At 37.7% G+C, this 22,686-nt stretch overlaps 1 protein-coding gene across 2 annotated transcripts in view; it reads right to left on the bottom strand.

Moving 5' to 3' along the window:
- Positions 1 to 1,061: 1,061 nt before the first annotated feature.
- The window catches only part of NPFFR2 (neuropeptide FF receptor 2), a 255,115-nt gene continuing 233,490 nt past the window's right edge, over positions 1,062 to 22,686 (bottom strand). For both annotated transcript variants that reach the window (XM_087434420.1, XM_087434421.1), the window contains exons 2-4: positions 13,136 to 13,470; positions 7,838 to 7,937; positions 1,062 to 2,423 (exon numbers count right to left, since the gene is read on the bottom strand). In XM_087434420.1, the coding sequence (XP_087290546.1) occupies positions 1,589 to 2,423; positions 7,838 to 7,937; positions 13,136 to 13,470 (1,270 nt within the window). In that variant the 3' untranslated portion in view covers positions 1,062 to 1,588. The remainder of the gene's footprint in view (positions 2,424 to 7,837; positions 7,938 to 13,135; positions 13,471 to 22,686) is intronic.

Raw genomic sequence — 22,686 nt, 5'->3', positions numbered from 1 at the left:
TAACAAAATAATCTTCAACATCTAAGTACACCAACTGTAAATAGTACTTCAGCAAATCAAGGCAGAGGAATACAAGATCAATTCTATACCTAAACCTCCAAAAAGTTACCCTCTCTGATTACAGGAAATAACACTTGCATGTTCAAATATCACAAAGCTGAATTCAATCAAAAAACTCAACAATTATTTTCTCAAGGGCCTACAACATTGAAAAGCTTTTAGCTTGAACTGCATAAATGACTGGAAAAACATAATAGTTCCAAGCCCTGAGATTTATTTTTATTTGCCAAACTATTTGTTATTTTATAATTCCCAATTTTCTAGGGATTTATCTCACTCTAGAATAAAAGCTAGCATTTGCAACTATTGTTATTACATAATTGTAGCAGCAGAATTCAATTCTCTTTTTAACAGTAGTACTAATTGACTAACCTAGTAGGAGTGCTGGATTTAAATGTTGTGCCCAGTAGTAAATCTGGAATAACTGGTCTTGCTCTGTACAAACTTTATGGGAGTCTTATGAAAATTGCTGAACATCTCTGATTAAGCACTTCCAAAGAGAGCTGCCATTCTTCTGCCAACTGCTGTATTATTAAGTTTGCTTCTTGGGGCTGGCCCGGTGGTACAAGCGGTTAAGTGCACGTGCTCCACTGCGGCGGCCCGGGGTTCGCTGGTTCGGACCCCGGGCGCGCACCTAGGCACCGCTTGTTAAGCCATGATGTGGCGGCGTCCCATATAAAGTAGAGGAAGATGGGCACAGATGTTAGCCCAGGGCCAGTCTTCCTCAGCAACAAAGAGGAGGATTGGCATCGGATGTTAGCTCAGGGCTGGTCTTCCTCACCAAAAAAAAAAAAAAAGAAGAAGACAGATTTGCTTCTTTCTGTTAGAGATTCTATTTAAAAATGGGGGTCAAGATGGGGTCCTGAATCACCTCTGTAAGAAAGATGGGTTCAGCTAAGGCATAAACTTCATTTCTTAAAATAGTAAAAAACTAACAATAACTCCTATGGAACCATGTTACAATTTTACCAACTTTAAAGGGAAAAAAACCAACCTTTAAATACAAAGAAATACAATGTGTCTTTATTTTCTATTGCAGTTCTTATTTCTAAGAAAACTAAGTACATTTTACAAGCACAGATAAATAAATCTGTCATCTAAATTTCAAATCCAAAAGCAAAGAAAGAATTGACAAAATGTACTCTCATGCAAAGAACTGCCCATTTATCACCATTCGGGGAAAATAGGTGTGTGTGTGTGTGTGTGTATGCATGTGTATCTATACACATAGTACGTGTGCTTGACTCATACCCAAATGGCTAAGTTGGAAAAGGTCAGTCTTTGAAAACTGTTCCTAGAAAATGGATTTATTCAGGCAAATTTGTATATGAGTTACTGTACATATTTTTATATACCATAAGATTGGTTATGAACATAAGACCATTTTGTTTATTTTTTTTTCCAGAAAGAGCTTTCGGTACATATTTGTTTAGAATATTCTTAGAAAGAATTGAAGCGCAAAGCCACAGAAAGCAACAGTAGTTCAATATACAACACAGTAGAGTGAAAATCATCACACTAGCTCTTGTCAAATCTCATTGCTATTGGTAGCTTCTCCTAATTCCTCCATCATTAATTCCTGCTTGGGTTTTTCAGCACTTTTCCTGCAAAGCCAATTTTTCTCATGTGGGTTTTGAATTGTGGGTTCCTGGGCTAACTGACAAGACGTATTTATGACTACATTGTTTTTAGCTCTTAGGGCGTAGGCTTCCTTGGGTGTTGCTCTTTTTTGGCAGAGCTGGAGGTGAAAAGCATCTTGGAAACCACGGCGAAAATTCTCATTGAAAAAACCATAAACGATGGGGTTGATGCTGCTGTTGCAAAAGGCCAGCCAGTGTGCAAAAGGGTAGACATAGCCATGGATGACCTGCAGTTCATTTGGAGACAGGTCAGCATAGTCTGAGAGCATCATCAGAGTCCACAGGGGCAGCCAGGAGAGAATGAAAAGCAAGGCCACGATCAGGAGCATCTTAATGACCTTCTGCTTCTTCTTGGACACCAGGTGCCACTGTTCCTGGTTTTCCTTCCCTGTGTGGGGCACTGACACCTTGAAGAGTGAAATTCCAATCCTTCCATACATGATGACGATGAGAGACAGGGGAGCCAAGTAGATGTTGGCAAACAGCACAGTGGTGTAGATCTTCCTCATTTCTTGTTTTGGCCAGTCTTCTCGGCACCAGTAGACTGGGCTGGTTTTATTCTGGTAGTCGAGTCTCACTCGGAAATATTTATCTTCTTGAATATGTAACGTTATTGCAGATGGAGACATAATGGCGATGGCCAGGACCCAGATGATCACAATAATGACAAATGCAGTTTTGATAGTGAGCTTTGGTTTAAAAGGGTAAACAACACACCGGAACCTGCAATTAAAGGCAAATATCAGTGAGGCATTGATTATGACCGAGTTGTGAATAAAATTTAGTTAAGTAATTACAGTCTCCCACCCACATTCCCCTCAAAAACATAGAAAGTTACCGTTAGTAGTAGAAAGGCATACATTGCCATTCTCTGTAATTGATATTTGAGATAAATTTCAATTAAAAATATGACTAAGTGGAGTATATCAGACACTACTAATAGTAAAAGTAATAGTGGTAACTAGCATATATGGAACATGAACATTTAACATTCTGTTCCAGGTTCTTTCCCATTGGTTTGCATCAACTGTCTCTTTAACCTTCCCCATTTAAAAGATGGGAAAATGGGCTTAGAAACGGTAAAAAATCTTGCCCATTATTACACATGATTTTTACACAGGTAATTTGGCTCCAGAGCCCATATTCTTAAACTATCCTTCATGCCCTTCTGCGGTCCCCTCCACCATTATCTGGCAACTTGCTTTGGCCAATTGAACGTAAGCGGAAGCACGAGTGGTTTCAGCTACAACACAGGAGCAGGAGACCCACGCAGAGGCACCTAGCCAATCCACAGCATTGTGAGAAATGTTACAGCATTATTGTTTTAAGCCAAACAGTGTTTTGGTGATTTGTTTCACAACTGTAAGAGTCTGCGAGTTTCCACTATGAGTTCTGATTCTGTGCCTTCCCGATGTTCTGCGTTCTCTGATGAGCATGGAAATTCAACATCAGCATGTAGTGTAAGTCTGATTCATTTTACTGCTATTTTGTTATTGTGATTCTTGATGTTGTTATTATTGGTACTCATTAAGTTAATCATGAGATAATCATACGGAGTTTATAATCACGGTATTATAATTATAATATACATAATATTATAATTATAATCACAGGATAATAATGTGTTTAATCTTCTTTCATTTTGTGACGACACTATAAAACTGAAATGTTATGAAAATTAATATGTTCCAGATCTGCAGATATGGAAACTTAGAGTTTTTCAGTAGCCCAGCAGTAACTCCAAATTAATTTATCTGACATATCTTCATACAATGACTAGTTAGCTTGAGCTTTCACTGCTCTGTTTTCCTCCTTAGGAACTCCTTCATTACATGTGTAAGTCTTCTGTCTTAGCATCCAAGTTTTACTCTAGTCTTCTAATTAGTGAATCCTCCATTAAATTATGGGTAACTTCATAGGCACAGTGCTAGGTATTTTGCTTTTTTTATAAACCAACTATTGGGGCTTCCAATATTACTTTTTCACTTATTCTTTCGACAAACACATATGTATTCAGAGAGGCAAAGATGAACAAGATAGAAAATGCTCCCTGCCAGGAAATAGTCAATGGAAGTATTGTGTAATTATGCTAAAATCATGCTAGACTTTTGGACTTCACCAGTGCCTTAGTCTGGGTTCTCCCAGGAAATAGAACCAACAGGGTGTATAAATATATAGAAAGAAATTTATTATAAGAAATTGGCTCATGTGATTACAGAGGTTGAGAAGCCTCAAGAGCTGCAGTTGGCAAAGTGAAGACCCAGGAGAGTCAATGGTGTAGTTCCAGCTCAAGTCTGAAGGCCTGAGAACCAGGAGAGCCACTGACACCAGTTCCAGTCTGAAAGCCAGCAGGCTCGAGACTCCAGAAGAGCTGATGCTTCAGTTGAAGTCTGAAGGCAGGAGAAGACTGATGTTCCAGCTCAAAAAGTCAGGCAGGAGGAGTTCTTGCCTACTTGCAGGAGGATTAGCCTTTTTTGTTCTATTTGGGCCTTCAACTGATTGGATAAGGCCCACCCACAGCAAGGAGGGCAATATGTTTTACTCAGTCTACTGATTCAAATGTCAGTCTCATCAAAAACACCCTCACAGACACACTTGGAATAAAGTTTGATCAAATATCTGGGGACCCTGTGGCTCAGTTAAGTTCACACATAAAATTAATTATCACAGCCAGTTAGAAAAAAATCTCAGTATCCTATCTGAAGCAACAAAGGATAGTGGCCTGGTTCAGGACCAGTTAGTACCCAAAACTGATGGGACTTGAAGAGTGGCTACATAGAAGTTGAAGAGAGAAGGAAGTTTCAGGCACAAATCTCAAGATTTTCATTTGAACTGGATGAGTGATCCAGCCATACACTGATTGGGGAAAATGAGAAAATGAGCTGATTTTTTTGTTTAGTTTTTTTGGGGGAATGGTAGTGAAGACAAATTCAGTTCTGGGCATGTTGAGTTTGAGATGCTTGTTGGATGTAGAGGTGAAGTTACCCAGTAGGTATTTTGAACATAAGTATAAAATTCTGGAGAAATAGATTTTAAAGTTTTTTCTTTGTAATTTGGCTGCATCCCAGAGCTGACTCTGAGAAAAGCATTCAGTTCAAGTAGTTTAGATAGAGATAAAAGTGTGGTGGTTTTAAAATATGTCCAAATTTTTGACAGTCCTTCCAAATTCTATTCCCTTCTCCTTGAATATGGGCTGTGCTGCAGAGCCCAGGGGGAGATACCAGACAGAGTGCCTGAGAAGCCCCAGCTCTATCTTCTAGCTGTCCAAGTCTTCCAGTCTAGGCCCAAAGAAGAGAGTGAGAGGCCCTTCCGCCCTGGCCTTGGAGCTCCCCACCTGATGCCAAGTGGAGTAGAGACAAGCTATACGCGCTGAGCCTGCTGTCATTTTAAGCCACTAAGTGGTTTGTTTTGGGAGGTGACTCATTATATAACAATAGATAACTGAAACTATAGAGAAGTGATACATGGATGGGAAGGCAGATAGTAAAGAGTATAATTTAAACCATCAGTAACAGCAGGTGACTATATTTTTGTCACTTTTTAAGACATAAAACGTTACAGATACAGTTGAAATTCTCTTGGTAGATCTTCTCAATCCTATTCCTCTTCCTCTTTCCCCAGAAATCCTGAAGTTGCTATGTACCCTTCCTGTCAATGTGTTTCTATAGCATGAGTCTGCATCTATAACATTTTAAATTTTATATGATGGCACCATAGTCTATGTATCATTATGTAACTTCTTTTTTGAGATTATATGCTTTTGAGATTTATGTATTTTTATATATGTTGACCTACTTCATTAATTTTAACCACTCTACAGTTATCCATCAAATAAATATAGCATGACATTTATTATTCTAACCTCACTTACTGTTTAGAATGAATAGCAATGTTTCTGTATAGGAGGCATGCTAGAAACAGTGAAAAAGGAATTTAGGGATATTTAATACTAAATATAATGTGGAAGCAAACTTGATAAGCTCAGGATGCAAGTAGAAAACGCAAAGGATATTATAGTTTTTTATTCACTGTCAAGATGACATATATAATTATATAATTAAGGTATAGAATTTTTTATAAACATTCACATCAAAATAACTTTAACAGTAGTAGTACTACTTACTAGTATAAAATGAGTATAAGTATTAGTATAAATAAGTAGCATGTAAAAAATAATTTAGTATAATAATAGTAACAGGATATAGTAAATTTGGAAATAATTAGCTCCCAAATTTTAATGTAAAAAGATATCTTTGGCATATAGTGGTTAGCATATGTTTAAATTCTATTCCCTTTATCTGTAAACCAGATAAACTAGATCTACATGATAGGTTCTTGGAAATAGATTAAAACATTGTAAATAATGATGCAAATAATATATTAATATTAAAAATAGAATCTACCAAGTTGTTTTTTTGATGTCAGCAATTCTATTGCATTTCATGTTTTTTTAAACACACTCTCTCTCTATTATATATGTGTTATTGATTGGTTGTTTTTTTTTGTTTTGTTTTGTTTTTTGCTGAGGAAGATTCACCCTGAGCTAACATCTGTGCCAATCTTCCTCTATTTTGCATGTGGGTCACCATCACAGCATGCCCACCAACGAGTGATGTAGGTCCGCGCCAGGGAACTGAACCTGGAGAAGTGGAGAGTGCCCAACTTAACCACTAGGCCACAGGGCTGGCTCCTGGTTGTTTTCTTCTTTGGACCAATTTCTCCACTTAGGGAAACATCTTCCAGGTCTTTGTTCAGTTTCCCTCTCAAATATCTCTGAAATGCCATTGCCACTGTCTTAGTAGATGTGTGCATCCTCTCCCATCTGAGTTGTTAACAAAAGTTTTTTAGCTGCTCTCCCTTTCTCTAATCTTACACAACTCTAAACCCTTTCTACCTGTTTTTCTAAAATGAAAATGTAGTCACTTTCCCCCTGTTTAAAAGACTTCAGTAGTTCCCTTTTGACTTCAGGACAAAATTTAAACTTTTTAAAATGGAAGATAGGCCCATAGAAAATCTACTTCTTGCCCCTTTCTATGGCCTAATGTTCCACTCCAGCCTCCCATGTTCCAGCTGAACTGCCTCTCTGCACATCTTTGGACAAAAGCCCTCCTATTTCAAGTGACCTATACATATCCCTGTCTTCAGAGATGTCCTTTCCCCCATTCTTCCCATGGTAAATTTCTAATCCCTCAAGATTTAGACAGATATCACCTCTTCTGGGAGCCCACCACTCCCGTCCTGACTGGTAACTTGATCACGCTCTTCTTTGCACAGCTGTTGTCTACTGGACCCACATTAGGAACGTTATCTGCAAGTATTTGTTAATGTGTCTGTCTGCCTCTACCAGACTGTGGATTTCTTGAAGAGCACTTTGTCTGATTTGTTTTAGATGCTACACAACCCAGCCCAAGATCTGGCATAACCGACAATATGTGTAAATGAATGTATTAATGAATTTTATCTTATAAGATGGATAAAATTTCAGATTATTTCAGCACATTTACATTTTTACCATTAGAAAATTCAAGATTCTAGTTTGAAAAATAGTAATATTATACTAGTATGGACTGCATATTTGTGTCCCTTCAAAATTCATGTTGAAACCCTAACCCTCAATGAGATGGTATTAGGATGTGGGACCTTCAGGAGGTAATTAGATTTAGATAGGGTCAAGAGGGTGGAGTCCTCCTGATGGGATTAGTGCCCTTTTAAGAAGAGAAAGAGACTAGAGCTACTGCCGTCTACCACGTGAGGATACAACGAAAAGATGGCTTTCTACAAACCAGGAAGAGATCTCTCACCAGACACTGAATCTACCGGCCTCCTGATCTTGGACTTCAGAACTGTGAGAAATCAATTTCTGTTGTTCAAGCCACACAGTCTATGGTATCTCATTATAGCAGCCTGAATTAAGACATGTATCATCCCATATTATTTAATTTTAAGATATAGAAATTTCAGTAGCTTTATTTTCTTATTACTGAATCTTTGTTAGACATAAGCCTTGCTTTTAAAGGGGTGAATATTATGGACACAATTTTGGGCAGATATACCCAAGTTTACCACTTTTCTCTGGTTTAGTGGGTTAGATGCAGACATGCCCGTTTTTCTGGACTCAGGTTTTGGTGCTGACCTACCTGTCCACTGCGATTGCAACTAAAGTAAAGACGGAAGTTGCAACCGATACTCCCTGGACGAATCCACTGATCTTGCACATTGTGCTTCCAAATGGCCATCCTGAAAAGGAAATGGAACAGTTAGTCTTTGAAAAGATCATACATGTTTTTTAATTTCACTGAAAATATGAACAGAAAGGCATGAAATCAAGACTGAAGCAACTGTTTCCCAAATGATATCCAGGGAACAATCAATGTTTCCCATCATTTTCATTAATATCATCTCCACAGCCCTGTTTTTCAGTATACTAATAATAATGTCAAAACTTATATAGTAGGGCTGGCCCCGTGGCTTAGCGGTTAAGTGCGTGCGCTCCGATGCTGGCAGCCCGGGTTCGGATCCCGTGCGCACACCAACGCACTGCTTCTCCGGCCATGCTGAGGCCGCGTCCCACATACAGCAACTAGAAGGATGTGCAGCTATGACATACAACTATGTACTGGGGCTTTGGGGGAAAAATAAATAAATAAAAAAATTATTAAAAAAAAAAAACTTATATAGTAGTTACAACATTCTAGGCACTGTAATAAGTGCTTTGCATCTATTAATATGTCTAATCCCCACAGCAAGCTTTTGAATGCTTTATTTTTCTCCTCATAATATAGACTAGGTAACAAACCCACAAATATCACATATCTTGCCACACAGCTAGTTGGCAGCATATTAAGGATTTGAACCCTAGCAGTATGGTTCTAGAGTCCAAACCATTAACTCTTATGCAATAACGCCCTTTAAATAATAAAACAGGAAGAATATGGGTTTCTAACTTGGAAATGTACCCTATAAATTATGAGGAATCAGGAGTTATATGCAGAATAAATAAAGTTAATACTCATTTGTATATAATGTAATGAGACAATTTACCTCAGAGACACTGTGTTATGGAGTGAATGTTTGTGTCCCTCCTCCCTAAATTCATATATTGAAGACTTAACCCCCAACGTGATGGTATTTGGAGATGGGGCCTTTGGAAAATAATTAGGTTTAGATGAGGTCGTGAGAGTGGTACCCAAATGATGGGATTAGTGCCCTTATAAGAAGAGGAGGAGAGAGAGAGAGATGTCTCTCTCCACACGCATGAACTGAGGAAAGGCCACGTGAGCACAGAGCAAGAAGGTGGCTGTCTACAAACCAGGAAAATTACCCTCACCAAGAACCTGACCCTGCTGGCACTCTGATCTCTAGCTTCTAGACTCCAGAATGGAAAGAAAATAAATGTCTGTTGTTTAAACCACCCAGTCTATGGTATTTTGTTATAGTAGCTAAGCTGACTAAAACATTCTTTGAGAATAAAGAGCACTTTGCATGAACAAAAGCAGTCTGTTTGAATTATTTCATAACTGAGCCTCAGCTACCAGGCTGTTTATAAAATGAATGAGTAAAATTATTATAGCAGTTTAATATTTTAAACACCCATCTGCTATTACAGGAAAGTAATAATATTCTTCCACTAACAAATATTCTAGTTTTCCAAAAGATAAATGCTTCATATTTCCCAGATCTTAAAAATTTATGTCTTAAAAAATATTCTACAATTTATTTTTAAAAATATTCTTATCTAGTTTAAAATATTCCCAATAATCTAAATAATCCAAGTATATCTGAATAAAACATTTTATTATCTATGCAGACCTTCTTAAAATAGGTGCTTGCCCGACTCTACGGAATAGAAATCAAAAGAGAGCATGTCTTTCCGGTCCTAAAATTTGTTTGGTTGCTATAGTATTATTTTTCCACAAAAATGCAAAAAGGAGTGTGTACAGCCATTGGTTGAAAATGGAAGAATAAGCACATGATTGATCTCACCTCCCTCACTAACCTCCACTGAAATGACAGTGCTAGGGCCAAAAGAACATAAATCCAGAGGAACTGAGGTGCCGCATACTACTGAATGTAAAGTTGGAAAAACAACACAAGCGACTGAATTCTGTATAAATGCAATCAGATGCCACTGGCTTTTCCCCAGGTAGGCAGAAGAAAGGAAGTTCCTCTCTAAGGAGGTGGAAGCACAGGGGCTCCAGACTGAGTCACCAGGTGCAGGTGGAGGAGGTGCCACAAAGACGTAGAAGGAATAAGTGAAAAAATATGCTCTGCATGCAACACCACTGGCCCAGAGACCCACTCAGCAACGTCCTGCGGCAGCCAGCCTGATATTCCTTTGGCAGTAGATCAGAGAATTTCCTTCTGGGGAAAGTGATCCTTCCAAGAACACTGACATGCAGATTTTGACAGTTGTGGCCAATAAATGGCCCAGACTAATGAAAGTGAGAGTGGACCTACCCTCAAACCCCAGGTATGCAGAGGTTTAAGGCATCCACACAGTGCCTCACTCTGAACACAAGCAGCTATAGCAATTGACATTAGGGAAACCTCAAGTATAAAAGAAAGCAACTAAAACAACTAGGAAGAAAGAAACTTAGGAGAAAAACCAATATGAATCAGAGAGATGAAAAATGAAAAACACAAAAAAATTATTACTAATAACCTCAGAGATACAACACATTTTATCTATGAAACGTGCATGATAGTATAAGGAACATGCAGAAAATAAAAATAGCTCAAAGAATTTAAAATATGATAACAGAAACGAACAACTCAAAGTCTGGAAGAGAAAGTTGAGAAAATCTTTTAAAGTAAAACAATAAGAAGCAGAAAACAGAAGAAAAAGATAAAAAAAGAGTAACTAGAACTTCCAATATCTGGTTAATATGAGTTGAAGAAAGGAAAATGGAAAAGAACTCTACAAGAATATTCCCCAGAATTGAAGAGCATTCTATTTTTTGGTTGAAAGGACCTAATGTGTGCCTAGTGCAATAAATGAAAAATAAAAAGACTTATCCAAGGCATAAATGCCTGAAATTCAGAACACTGGGGATAAAGAGAAGCCCTAAGAGTTCTCAGGAAGACAAACAAAATACAAATCATGAGTAAAGAAGCAAGAGCCAAACGGCATTAGACTTTTCAGCAGTAACACCAAGTTTCTCAGCAGTAACCACAGAGTAATCTCTTTAAAAATTTTGAGGGGAAAAAACGTCCAGCCTGGGATACTTTATACAGCTAACTCTAATCAAGAGTGAGGGCAGAATAAAGATATTTGCAGACATGCAAGATTTCAAACATTTTACCTCAATGCACCCTTTCTCAGGAAGCTGACAGAGGAATAAACCAAGAAAGAAGAAGAAATGGCTCAGAAAACAGCGGATTGAGCACAAAGAGAAGTGAAGAGAATTGTTAGGGTCTCAGAGCAGTAGCTGAGCTCCTGGAGGATAACAGGAGGCCTGGAGAGCAACAGGAGGATAGAGAGCTCCAGGAGGGTATCTCCAGGAAAAAGACGCAAGTTAAGGTTACCTGATATGGTTGAAGATATTAACAAGAAATTGACACTCCTGGAAGAGAACTTGAGGATACATTGCAGATAGGTACACACCAAAAACTAAACAAATCAAAATATGATGCCCTTAGTAAATCCAGGAAAACAAAAAACATTTTACAAAAGTGAAATTGATATAGCTTTCTACATGGCTCAGCAGGGGTAATTTACATAAATAATAGGAATGTATACTCTGAATATTGATTTAAGCAAAAACTATAATATAATTATATTGAGATAATGAGAGGAGGTAAAGAGTGTGAAAAACACATTTGTGTTTGTATGATAGAAAAGGATTATGAGAACTAAATTGCATCTTCCACAGTTTGAACATAACACATTAAAATGAAAACATGCTATTTAGAAATATGGTAGTAATTACCAAAAATAAAGGCAAATAATGCTGAAAGTGGCTGCTTTCTGGGAATGGGAATCAGGGTAATGCACATGGAAAAATTTTAAAGTAATTTAATTTAATTATAAATGTTTATGGGGAAATGTTGGGAGTATTTCTTATTGGTGAAATAAGTTTCTTGAGAGCAATAACAGTAATTTTTTATCAATTCTTTCACTTTCTTTTTGTCTAACACAGTATCTTAAAAATGTACATCCTGAATAAATATTGTTTTCAATGATAAGCATCACAAAAACACAGAATGCAGTACATGATGATAGAATAGGCACTCTATAAATTCTCCCTGACTCCCACTCCAGGGAAAGGAAGGAAACAGATAAACTCTAAAGAGAAACCTCCTGTTCTTCAGTGAACTGATGCTGAATGCTATGAAGGGATAAGAAGTAGGATATGGCTCATGCTGCTCTAAATATTTTTGACATGATACTATTGTTTCTTTTTTTTTTTTTTTTTTGTGAGGAGATCAGCCCTGTGCTAACATCTGTCAATCCTCCTCTTTTTTTTGCTGAGGAAGACTGGCCCTGGGCTAACAGCCGTGCCCATCTTCCTCCACTTTATATGAGATGCTGCTACAGCATGGCTTGCCAAGCAGTGCGTGGGTGCGCACCCGGGATCCGAACCAGCGAACCCTGGGCCTCCGCAGCGGAGCGTGTGCACTTAACCACTTGCGCCACAGGGCCAGCCCCTATTGTTTCATTTTTTTATACAGATTTGGAATATGAATATCTTGAGTATTGTTCATTAATTAATACCAAAATATTTATTACACAAGTACTATGTGCCAAAACTATACTTGGAGCTGTAGGTACACTGTTCCTGTACTTCTGGAGTGTATAAGGTAGTGTGAAAGAAGTAGTGGTAATGTGGGCCCAGAAGTACTTGAGGGTGGTACCCTAGCCATTATTTCTGTTGCACATGCAAATTACCACTGATGAAACTACCACTTTTTGAGAAATCATTGGGACTGCTGCTCCATGTTGGAAATCTCCCCAGATAACCACAAGAGGGCCTAAATATCTATTTATGTTAGATTGAAGACATTGCGTCAATTGAAAACAGACTTACCAGTTCCTTGAACTTTACAGTCCGTAATATTCTCAGTAACATTTCTATCATATTATATATGCCCTAAACTGTGTTAAGAAAATTCAAAGTCTTCAGCAAGAAGTGCCAGATCTCATTTTCTGATGACTTTCAGTCAACGCTCTATAAAAATAACAGCTTCCACTCTTCATCCCTGTCACTTGCTTTATTTTTCTCCATAAATCTTATTATTCTCTGACTGCTTATATATCTATCTGTTTATTTTCTTTCTCCTCCTTTGGGGTGTAGACTTCATGAGGGCAGGTACCTGGAGCAGTTCTTGGAACTCTGTAAATACTTGTGAATGAGTGGGTGACCCTGCCATGGCTGCAAGGATATGGGACAAACATCTCATATCATCTTGGCACCACTGCACGCAAGTCAACATACCTGCAATAATATTGTCCAGCAGTGTGACAGGCATACAGAATATGCCAACTAGTAAATCACTTATTGCCAGGTTCAAGATGAAGAGATTAGTGACTGTATGCATATGTTTGTTCCTCATGACAATAAAGCAAACCACTGTATTTCCCACCATGCACAGGAAGAAGATCAGAGAGTAGGAAATAATGAAGATTGCTGCCACTTGAGGCTCGTAAAGATAGTAGTTCACATAGAAAATATTAATTTCTGAGTTCAGATGGTGCTTTGTGTCATTGACACTCCAAATGTGATGCCAGTTTTCTGAAGAGTTTGAGTCCCACATCTCCGTCATGATGAGCCTGAACAAAGGATAGGCAGGAAAAAAAGCATAATTAGAAACCAGTAGAATATAAGTTCTGTGCCTGAGTTTAAGATGGACACTTTTAAAATGCTATGGAATTTTGATGGGCCTTCTATAATAATCCTTAAGTTTTGCGTGGAACTAAGTTATAAACAAGGCATTTGAATTATTAGGATTTTAACCAAGAGCATTTGAAAATTCCACATTGTGCTGTAACAATCGTTATTATATTTTATTTTCTCAGTGTACTTTATATTTCACTTCTTTATCATACTGTCTATTCATTGCAAAGTTTCGAGGGAAACTTTCCACAGCTCCCCTTCATCCTGCCTCCAGATATCATAACCTGTCAAAACCTACTTGTTCTTTTAAGGCTAATTTACATGCCTCTAGCTTTCCTGATAATTTGAACAAGATGAGGTGTCTACATCTTCACAACTCCCATTGAAGTAAGCTTCTTGTATTTTCCTTATTCTGTTTTGACTCAGTTAATTGAATATTCTTTTTATACACTTCTATATGCAGACATGGCCACCAGACTGTGAATTTCTTAAAAGAAGTCTAGGCTTCTTGCCTTGGTTTCACTTAGCATAATTCCATTCACATAGCATGTAGACAATAAATATTTTTATTTAGAATCTATATATCTTAATGTAGACATTTCAATAGACTCTTGTGTGTTGTAGGTCCCCAAGAACACTCTCAGGTTTGGTGATTTACTAGAAGGACTATAGGACTCAGCATATAGTGTATTCATAGCTAATATTTATTATAGCAAAAGGATACGAAGCAAAATCAGCAAATAAAAAGGCACATGGGGTAAAATCTGCAGGAAACCAGGCACAAGAGTCCTCTCTCAGTGGAGTCACACAGGACACACTTAATTATTCCAGCAATGAGTTTGACAACATGTGAGAAGTGTTGTCCACCAGGGAAGCTCATTAGAGACTCAATGCCCAAGATTTTTAATTGGAGAGTGGTCATGTGGCACCTTCTTCCTAGCATGTATCAAAATTCCAGACTCCTGGATAGAAAGTAGGTGTGCAGCATGAACTATGTTGTTTATACAAACAGATTATGCATAGTGAGCCACTCTTATCATTTAAGGGAATTTTATATCAGTATAGGGAACTGTTCATGATTTAAGTTCCCAGACTCTGGCCAAGGGCCAACCTTGCATGCAGGACTTCCTAAAGATAGCAGTCCCAGGCCTGCTTGTTAACTCTTTTTTGTGTACCTTATAAATTATTTGGACAGAAGGCTATACGTACCTTTAAATGAAAATGGATTTGACAGTGGACTTATACAATTGAGCTCCCATATTCACTTTTTTGGAGTAGTTTCAAGGACTGTCAATCAGTGAGGATAAATTCAAATGGTTCTCTACAGGTAGATAATCAGATCCCAGTTTGCAGAAGATTGAGGCATTTAGTGGCCTCATTATCACTTTGCATTTTCCAGTCTTTCACCAAGTACATATTTCTATCATTTTAAGAGAGCGTGTTTATTCTTGTAAAATAAGGATTGAGATGTGTCTTATTCACTTGTGATACCACTTTGGATAGTTTTATCTTTGTATTTTAGGTACAGGGAAGAGTAAACAAGATAGGTTACTAATATAAAATAAGGTGATAAAAGAGGATTCTTTTTTTCCAATAGCTCCCATTATTCTGTCATTTTATTTCTTCCCTTTCCTCTAATCTTTAAAACTCATCTTTGCTTCTCTGTATTTCATATCCCTATCCCCAAATAAAAACAAAAATGAAAAATGAAAAGCAAAGGGAGTGTGGGATGGGGTGGGGGCTTGGAGAGGAGTAGAAGAAAGGAATTCGAGTGGGACTAGATGTATTCTGCGATTCAGAGTCAAACTGAGAATGTCTCTGGGGTCCAGACCCTGGCATCGAGAATACCTGCCAGCTTGATAAAAATCATTTCAGTCAAGTCTCCGAAAGAAAAGCATTTACACATATATTGAGAGATATTTGTACCTGAGGCAAGGAAACATTATAAATACAAATGAGAACTAGGTAGCCAAAAGTTACTGATAGGAAACATCCATCCATGGATTCAGTTAGAGCTGGAAAACATATGGGTAGAATATATCATAGGACATAATGCTGTATAGTTCCATTTTCTTCTTTCTTATACCCTAGCTTAAAGCAACCACATTTCCAAAGTAGATACGCATCCATGGTGTATCTGTTGAGATCAGGGTGTTAGGAAGGCTGAGATGAAGCAAGGTTTCAAAACCTTCCTGTGTATTAGCTTAAAGACCCTGTCAGTTGTTTGAGAAAGAAGTGTCTCTTTTTCTCTTCTTCCTGATTAAAAAAGCTTTAAATGATGTCGACCCCTGGTTGAATATCTTTTAAGACCAGAATTATTTAAAGTGTGCTCTGTGAATCACATTAATGTTATAGATGAAATAATATAAAGACTAAGAAAATTGTCTATACTAGTTTCAGGAAGGCAAATTTACACTCTGCCCATACTGATGATTCAAAAGTTTTGGAATATCTCATTAAAAATGTGTAATGTCTTGTTAATAACAGAAAGTCTGAACTTTACAAGTTAGTACTTTACATGTTGAATAAATGAATTGTAAGCATAAACCATTTTACCACTAGTTAGTCTTATATTCTTTGCTAGGAGAATGAGCCTTGTCTATTTAGAGTTTTTAACAGGATATTCCTGTGTAAGTATTGCTTATAGTAAATAAACCCAGAATCTATGAATTTATGAGGTATGACTCCCTAGAGAATGTCATTTGAGCTGGGATATAAAATGGAGATATTTCATGGACTGAACACTCACTGTGCTGTGTTAGGTATTATCACAAAACCTTACTCAGAGACCTCATCTATTATTCTGGGCCAGAGACTGACCATCTAATGCAGGAAGAGGGGTCCTAAGGAGCCACCCTCAATGTCCCAGACCCTCTTTGAATAAGCCCCTTGATTGCCTATGTCCTTGAAATTATTAGTAGGGCATGAAAATGAGTAAGATCTCTGATTTTAAAAAAAGTAATTCAGGGGCCGGCCCAGTGGCGCAAGCGGTTAAGTGCACGCGCTCTGCTGCGGCGGCCCGGGGTTCGCTGGTTCGGATCCTGGGCGCGCACTGACGCACTGCTTGGCAAGCCATGCTGTGGCAGCAGCCCATATAAAGTGGAGGAAGATGGGAACAGATGTTAGCCCAGGGCCAGTCTTCCTCAGCAAAAAAAGAGGAGGATTGGCAGATGTTAGCACAGTGCTGATCTTCCTCACAAAAAAAAAAAAAAGTAATTCAGGTGTTAACTATAAAATACAATATGCACAGAGAATTAAATAACCTTTGATATCCTTATATCCCTACAATCTAATATTTAAGTCTATCTCCTACCAATCTTTTTACTTTATATTTTCACATAAATGTCCTGGAGAGAAAAATATTATTTTCAAGGAGGTAACACATTCTATTGGGGTGTGGACTGTTTCACTTAGGAAAATGCTTTGAGGAGGTCTCTTCATATGAGAAGGAGACTACCCCCATACAACCTTACCCTCTAGGGCATAATGACAATGAGTAGAAAAACCAAAGAGACAGATGAGTACTTTATTACCCTTAAATTCTTTATTACTTAGTACTTTATTATCTTTGAGTATTTTTTTTTTTTTTAAAGATTTTATTTATTTATTTTTTCCCCCCAAAGCCCCAGTAGATAGTTGTGTGTCATAGCTGCACATCCTTCTAGTTGCTGTATGTGGGACGCGGCCTCAGCATGGCCGGAGAAGCAGCGCGTCCGTGCGAGCCCGGGATCCGAACCCGGGTCGCCAGCAGTGGAGCGCGCTCACTCAACCACCAAGCCACGGGGCCGGCCCCTATCTTTGAGTATTTTAATGTCTACTCTGTGCTAGGCACTATGCTAATTGCTTTATAGGTGTCAACCCAGTTAATCTTCCCCCTATGAGGTAGCTCCTAATGGTATCCCAATTTAATATTTAAGGAAAGTAAGAAGGGAAGATGTTAAGTAACCTGACCCAGGCTCTACAGCTAATAACTGGAAGAGTTGGGAAACCTATAAAAACAGTCTTCTAAGAGTGTGACAGTCGGCAACATAGCTGGAGGGGTGAGGGGTAGGGGTGGGCAACTTTAGAGTTAGAAATTGACCAGAATGAAGTGCCATGAGATGGATACGGGCAACAAACTTCTAGAATCTGTCATGTCTAATATTTAATTATTTTAAACTAACTTCTATACTGCACAGAAAACTACTCCCTGCCTATAACCCCAAATTGTCAGCAAGAGTCTATTGAGCATAACTTCCTTTGTGGGAGATATTTTTAAAATATCAAGGGAAATGTTCTAATGTTTGGGTTAGTGTAGGGCAGAGAGAAAAGAGCAGCTATAAAGGATAAGACAAGAACAGGAATGCATCATATATATCCAGAGAATTCCTGGAGATACTCTGCGTGTGGGGGGAGGAGTAGGGGGGTGAAGAGGGGAATTCTGGACTCGCCGAAGCACATGGGATGGAGACAATTTTATTTGTATATCACAGCTACATTGAAGAAACACGGCTTGTGGGATGCAATGTAAAAGCAACTAAATATGTAACCTGCTGACTTTTTAATTTTATCATTTGAGGCTAATTTCTCCCTTACCCCTGGGTGAAATTTGGAAGAAGTCCTATTACTTTTGAAATCACTTTCTGATAATAAAAAACTGCATAGTAATTAATATGTCCAGTCTAGTATAATAAACATTTTAAATTTCCACTAAGGATGTCTCCTCGTCTCCTTTTCTCTTTGCTGACTTGCTCTACAATGTCTCCACCCCATCTTGCCGATCTCAGTTCCCATCCTTGCCAGAGCTGTAGGTGGACAAGATTAGGGAGGGGGAAAGGGGCAGGAAAAGTCCTACTTTTCTTTCTAGGGTTGTCATGAGGTGTTCCTTGGGCTGGACAGAGTCTTAAAGCTGACCTTTACTTTTGGGGTACTTTCCCCTTCAGAGACACTAAACTGTTACTGTGGACTTCTCATCTACAGTCTCTCTTCGTGTGAGGAAATTCATCTCTGGCTACTGCTGGCTCTTTCCTCAGCCTCAAGAAACCCTACAGTTCACTCTGCTGTAGAGCATGAGAGTTAACCATCATCCAGGTGTGTCATCACCCCTGGCCCACAGTAAACACTCAAGCATCTTTTGTCCAGAAAGACTCTAGGAGCATAAGTTGGCCAACACCACCAACTCTGTTGCTCTGCTATCAGAGAAACAAATCAGCCAGCCAGGTCCTGGCACTTTAGATGTGTGAGGCAGACACAAGTCACTGTGTTCTCCAAAACATTAGGTACACATGTTAAACTCTCTGTACGTCTCCTTTAGTCCCTTTGCTAAGCATGAGCTGAGGGGCAAGACCCCAGTCCTCCATCTTGCAAGCAGGTGACTCACCACACCCCAACAAACCTCTCTCTCAATCTTTTTCTAATCGCTGGGTCTTTTTATCTACTCAGCCCCAGGATAAATGTTCCTTGTTACCCTCTTTACAAATCTGCACGGTGGTCCCGTATAATTGTCCTAGGCTTTTGGCTGAAACACAAACTAGAATAGTTCATTTTAACATTCTGTTATATAATTATATAGGATAAACCCCAAAGGCGTCTTTTTGTTACTTAAGGGTATACTGTAAGTATTTGTTCATATCAAACAGTACTCTTTCCAAGAATGATTTTTCATTGGTGACTGCTGATCTGTTACCAGAACATCTGTTACCAGATGTACTATAATTTATTCAATTTACCACCTGTGTTGGACAATTAGAAAATTTCCAACTTTTCTGGTATTAAAGTAATATTTTGATATTTCATCTTTCCTTCCATTTATTAGTATTTTCTAGAATACTCCTATGACAAGAATTAGTAGATCAAAAGATATGATCATTTTTCTGCTCTTGACAGATTTTAATAATTGTCTACTAGAAAGTTGGTCTTAATTCACGTTTATTCCAGTGGTGCTTAAAAATACTTGTTCCTTCTGTCTTGCCAATGTTAGGCACGAAAATTCCCACCACTTCTTTTTAATCTTTGCCAGTTTACTATTCTTTTAAATGATTAACTTATTTAAATGTACATTTCTTTAAATATTAATGAAGTTGAACTTTAGTTCCAGATTTTTGGAATTTGTGTTTTCTTAGATGAATTGTTTTTTTCTGATAAAAGGAAATTTTCATTCTTTTCTTGTTCATTTCTTTTCTTTTTTCATATAGAGGTTTTCATTTTTTGGTTGTTGTTAGTTTCATAATATCTTTCTTATTAGGGATTTTACCTTTTGTTACATATGTTTCATCTATTATTTCCAGCTAGCATTTGCCATTTTACAGTGTTTTTAGGTTAAAAATACTCATATGTTTATGTAGTAAAATCTATCATATTATTTCTTTATATTTCCTCTAAAATATTTCTTCTGGAAGCATGTAAGTATTCACATATAATTTATGCTATTTAAAATATTTTTAATATTTTATCATTTTAATTATATATCTCTTCTATATTATTCATTTGTAAAAGCCCTTTAAAAAATGAAAGTGGTGTTATCTCACATCTAAGTTTTAAGTAAATTTCTTTCATGTTCTGATTTAGCATTACTCAAATGCATGTGCTTCGTTGCAGCCAGCAGAAATTTGGCTGCATTTTCTTTACTTTCTGAATACCTAAATTTGCTTGTCAAAGTATATATATTATGCTGAAAATTAAGTGGAAGTTTTTCAGATATGTCCTGAAACATCCCCTGAAAATAACAAATACAAATCCTACCACTTATATTGTCAGTACTACATACACTTCTAAAACCTGACAGAAAATTTGCAGTTGTACTACAGTTGTTTGCAATTCTTATGCTATACATGTTTCCATAGTTGATCCTTAAAATTTGGACTACAAAAAGAGAACAGGTTTCCCAATTTCCTGTGGCACCTAACAGTACCATGTATACATGTATACATTGCATATAAAACCTTCTTTAACTTGAATATCCCTTTGATATTATTACCACACTTTTGGTTTTATGCCTACAATCATTTTGAAGGAAGAACTGATTTCCAGGTTCCAGATATTGATATCCATATCTTCTTGAAAGACCATATTAAGAGAAGCACAAGGAAAGCACCAACGGGAGAAACTAGTTGGAGTCCTACCTAACATGGAACATGCCAGTTGGTCCTAGGCATCACCAACCCACTTTATTCTACTCCCAGCTATATATTCTTTGAGTGTTATGAGGTTTGAATCTTGGATGATCTTAGTGGAAAGTGAGCACAAGAATATTTAAACTAGGTAGTTTACCACTCTCCAAAAATGTATAAAAACATTTCCATTTTCAACTGGGGATTTCATCATACATCATGTTCTAAGGATTTATGAAAAAGAGATGGCCAGAATATGGTTGTCCGGGCAGCTCTAAGAAATCGAGGTCCTCCTACTTACTCTGAAACAAGATTTCATGCCCAAAAGAAGATGAATAAAAGCCAAAAATAACAGATTTATCATCAAGGGGAGCTTAGGCCTGATGGGGCACCCTAAGAGCTTTTATTCTCGTGATTGCTTCTCTACTTCCTGTGAAAGAATGTTTTACCATCTGCAGAAATGGAAAGAATTAGACATGGCTGAAGGCACATGTGGCTATAGCAGAAATTCAGCTGGGTGGAAACATGACTGCCATTTACCTCCTCATAGTTTTTACCATTCAAAGACCACTTCATTCTACTAAGGAACCACAACTAAACTGCTCATTAAATATTCCACCAAGAATGCTAATCCTCAAAAATGTCACCACTGTTTGAGATAACCACTAATTTTTCAAGAACAATTTCAAAACTTTGCCTGACATTTTTCTTGGCAGACAGATGATCAGATCAATATTTGCTATTTAGGGTAGCCTGTGATTGGGTCTACTTTAATTTCTCATATAAAATGAAATATATTTCTTGATGACTTCTGATAAGACATGTCTGGAAGGTACATTTTTTTTTTCTGATAAAGATAATTCAGCACAGATTATTAATGGGTAATATTTTCCATTAGTCCAGTTTAGAAATGATATGGCACTATGACTAATTTAGTGTTTCTGTATTTCCTTAAAGGCAAGGCTATTGTGTTCATAGTATTTGTCTTTGATTGTAAACAATTCTTAGATTTTAAATTAGTAATTGTGGGGGCCAATGAAATGAGCTTTTAATATTCAAGAAATAGTCAAGGAGAAAGGACCCTATATAGTTTCTATGACTCAGATCTAAAACTGGCTCTCAAAGCAATGCAACTTCGCCTTGAGCTAACATCTGTTGCCAATCTTTCTCTTTTTGCTTGAGGAAGATTTGCCATGAGCTAACATTTGTCGCCAATCTTCCTCTATTTTGTATGTGGGTCACCACCATAGCATGGCTGCTGATGAGCAGTGTAGGTCCATGCCCGGGTAGGGAACTTGGGCCACTGAAGCGGAGCATGCCGAACTCAACCAATAGGCCACCGGGCCAGCCCCACAATGTAATTTTCTTAATAAATCATTTGTGTTGGCATCTTCTAAGCTGGTCTCAGTCTATAATCTCTCCTCATTCATCCATTCTGTATATTAAATTGCTATAGTAATTTCCTAAAATATTGTATTTTTCATGTTTCCCCGTTTAGCATTTTTCAAAGCCTTCTCACTCCTACCAAGTGAAATTCAAACTCACTGATCTGACGTTCAAATTCCTCCACAAACTCAATCCAATGGATCTCATCAGCTTCGTCTCCTTCAACTCTCAATACTCAGGTTTTTCCACTAAAGGACTCAAAAGGCTAAGGATAATGAACCCATACTCACAAATTTTGAGGAAGTACTGAAACTCCTAAAATGACTTATAAGATTCCATTTCATAAATATCTGAGTTTTTAAAAACACAAATCTTTTTGTGACAACATGGATGGACATTGAGGGTATTATGCAAAGTGAAATAAGTCAGAGGGAGAAGGTCAAATATCGTATGATCTCACTCATTAAGTAGTAAATAATAACAACAAACAAACACATAGAGACAGAGATTGGATTGGTGGTTACCAGAGGGGAAGGGGGGAGGGAGGAGGGTGAAAAGGATAATTAGGCACATGTGTGTGGTGATGCATTGTAATTAGTAATTGGGTGGTGAACATGAGAACATGATGTAATCCATGCAGCAATAGCAGTATAATGATGTACACCTGAAATTTATACA

Source organism: Ceratotherium simum, chromosome 8, assembly GCF_057802395.1.
Source record: "Ceratotherium simum simum isolate JZ-2026a chromosome 8, ASM5780239v1, whole genome shotgun sequence".
NCBI classification, from domain to species: Eukaryota; Metazoa; Chordata; class Mammalia; order Perissodactyla; family Rhinocerotidae; genus Ceratotherium; species Ceratotherium simum.
Note: the sequence above shows the minus strand (reverse complement) of the source record. Positions and strands in the feature narration are given on the sequence as shown.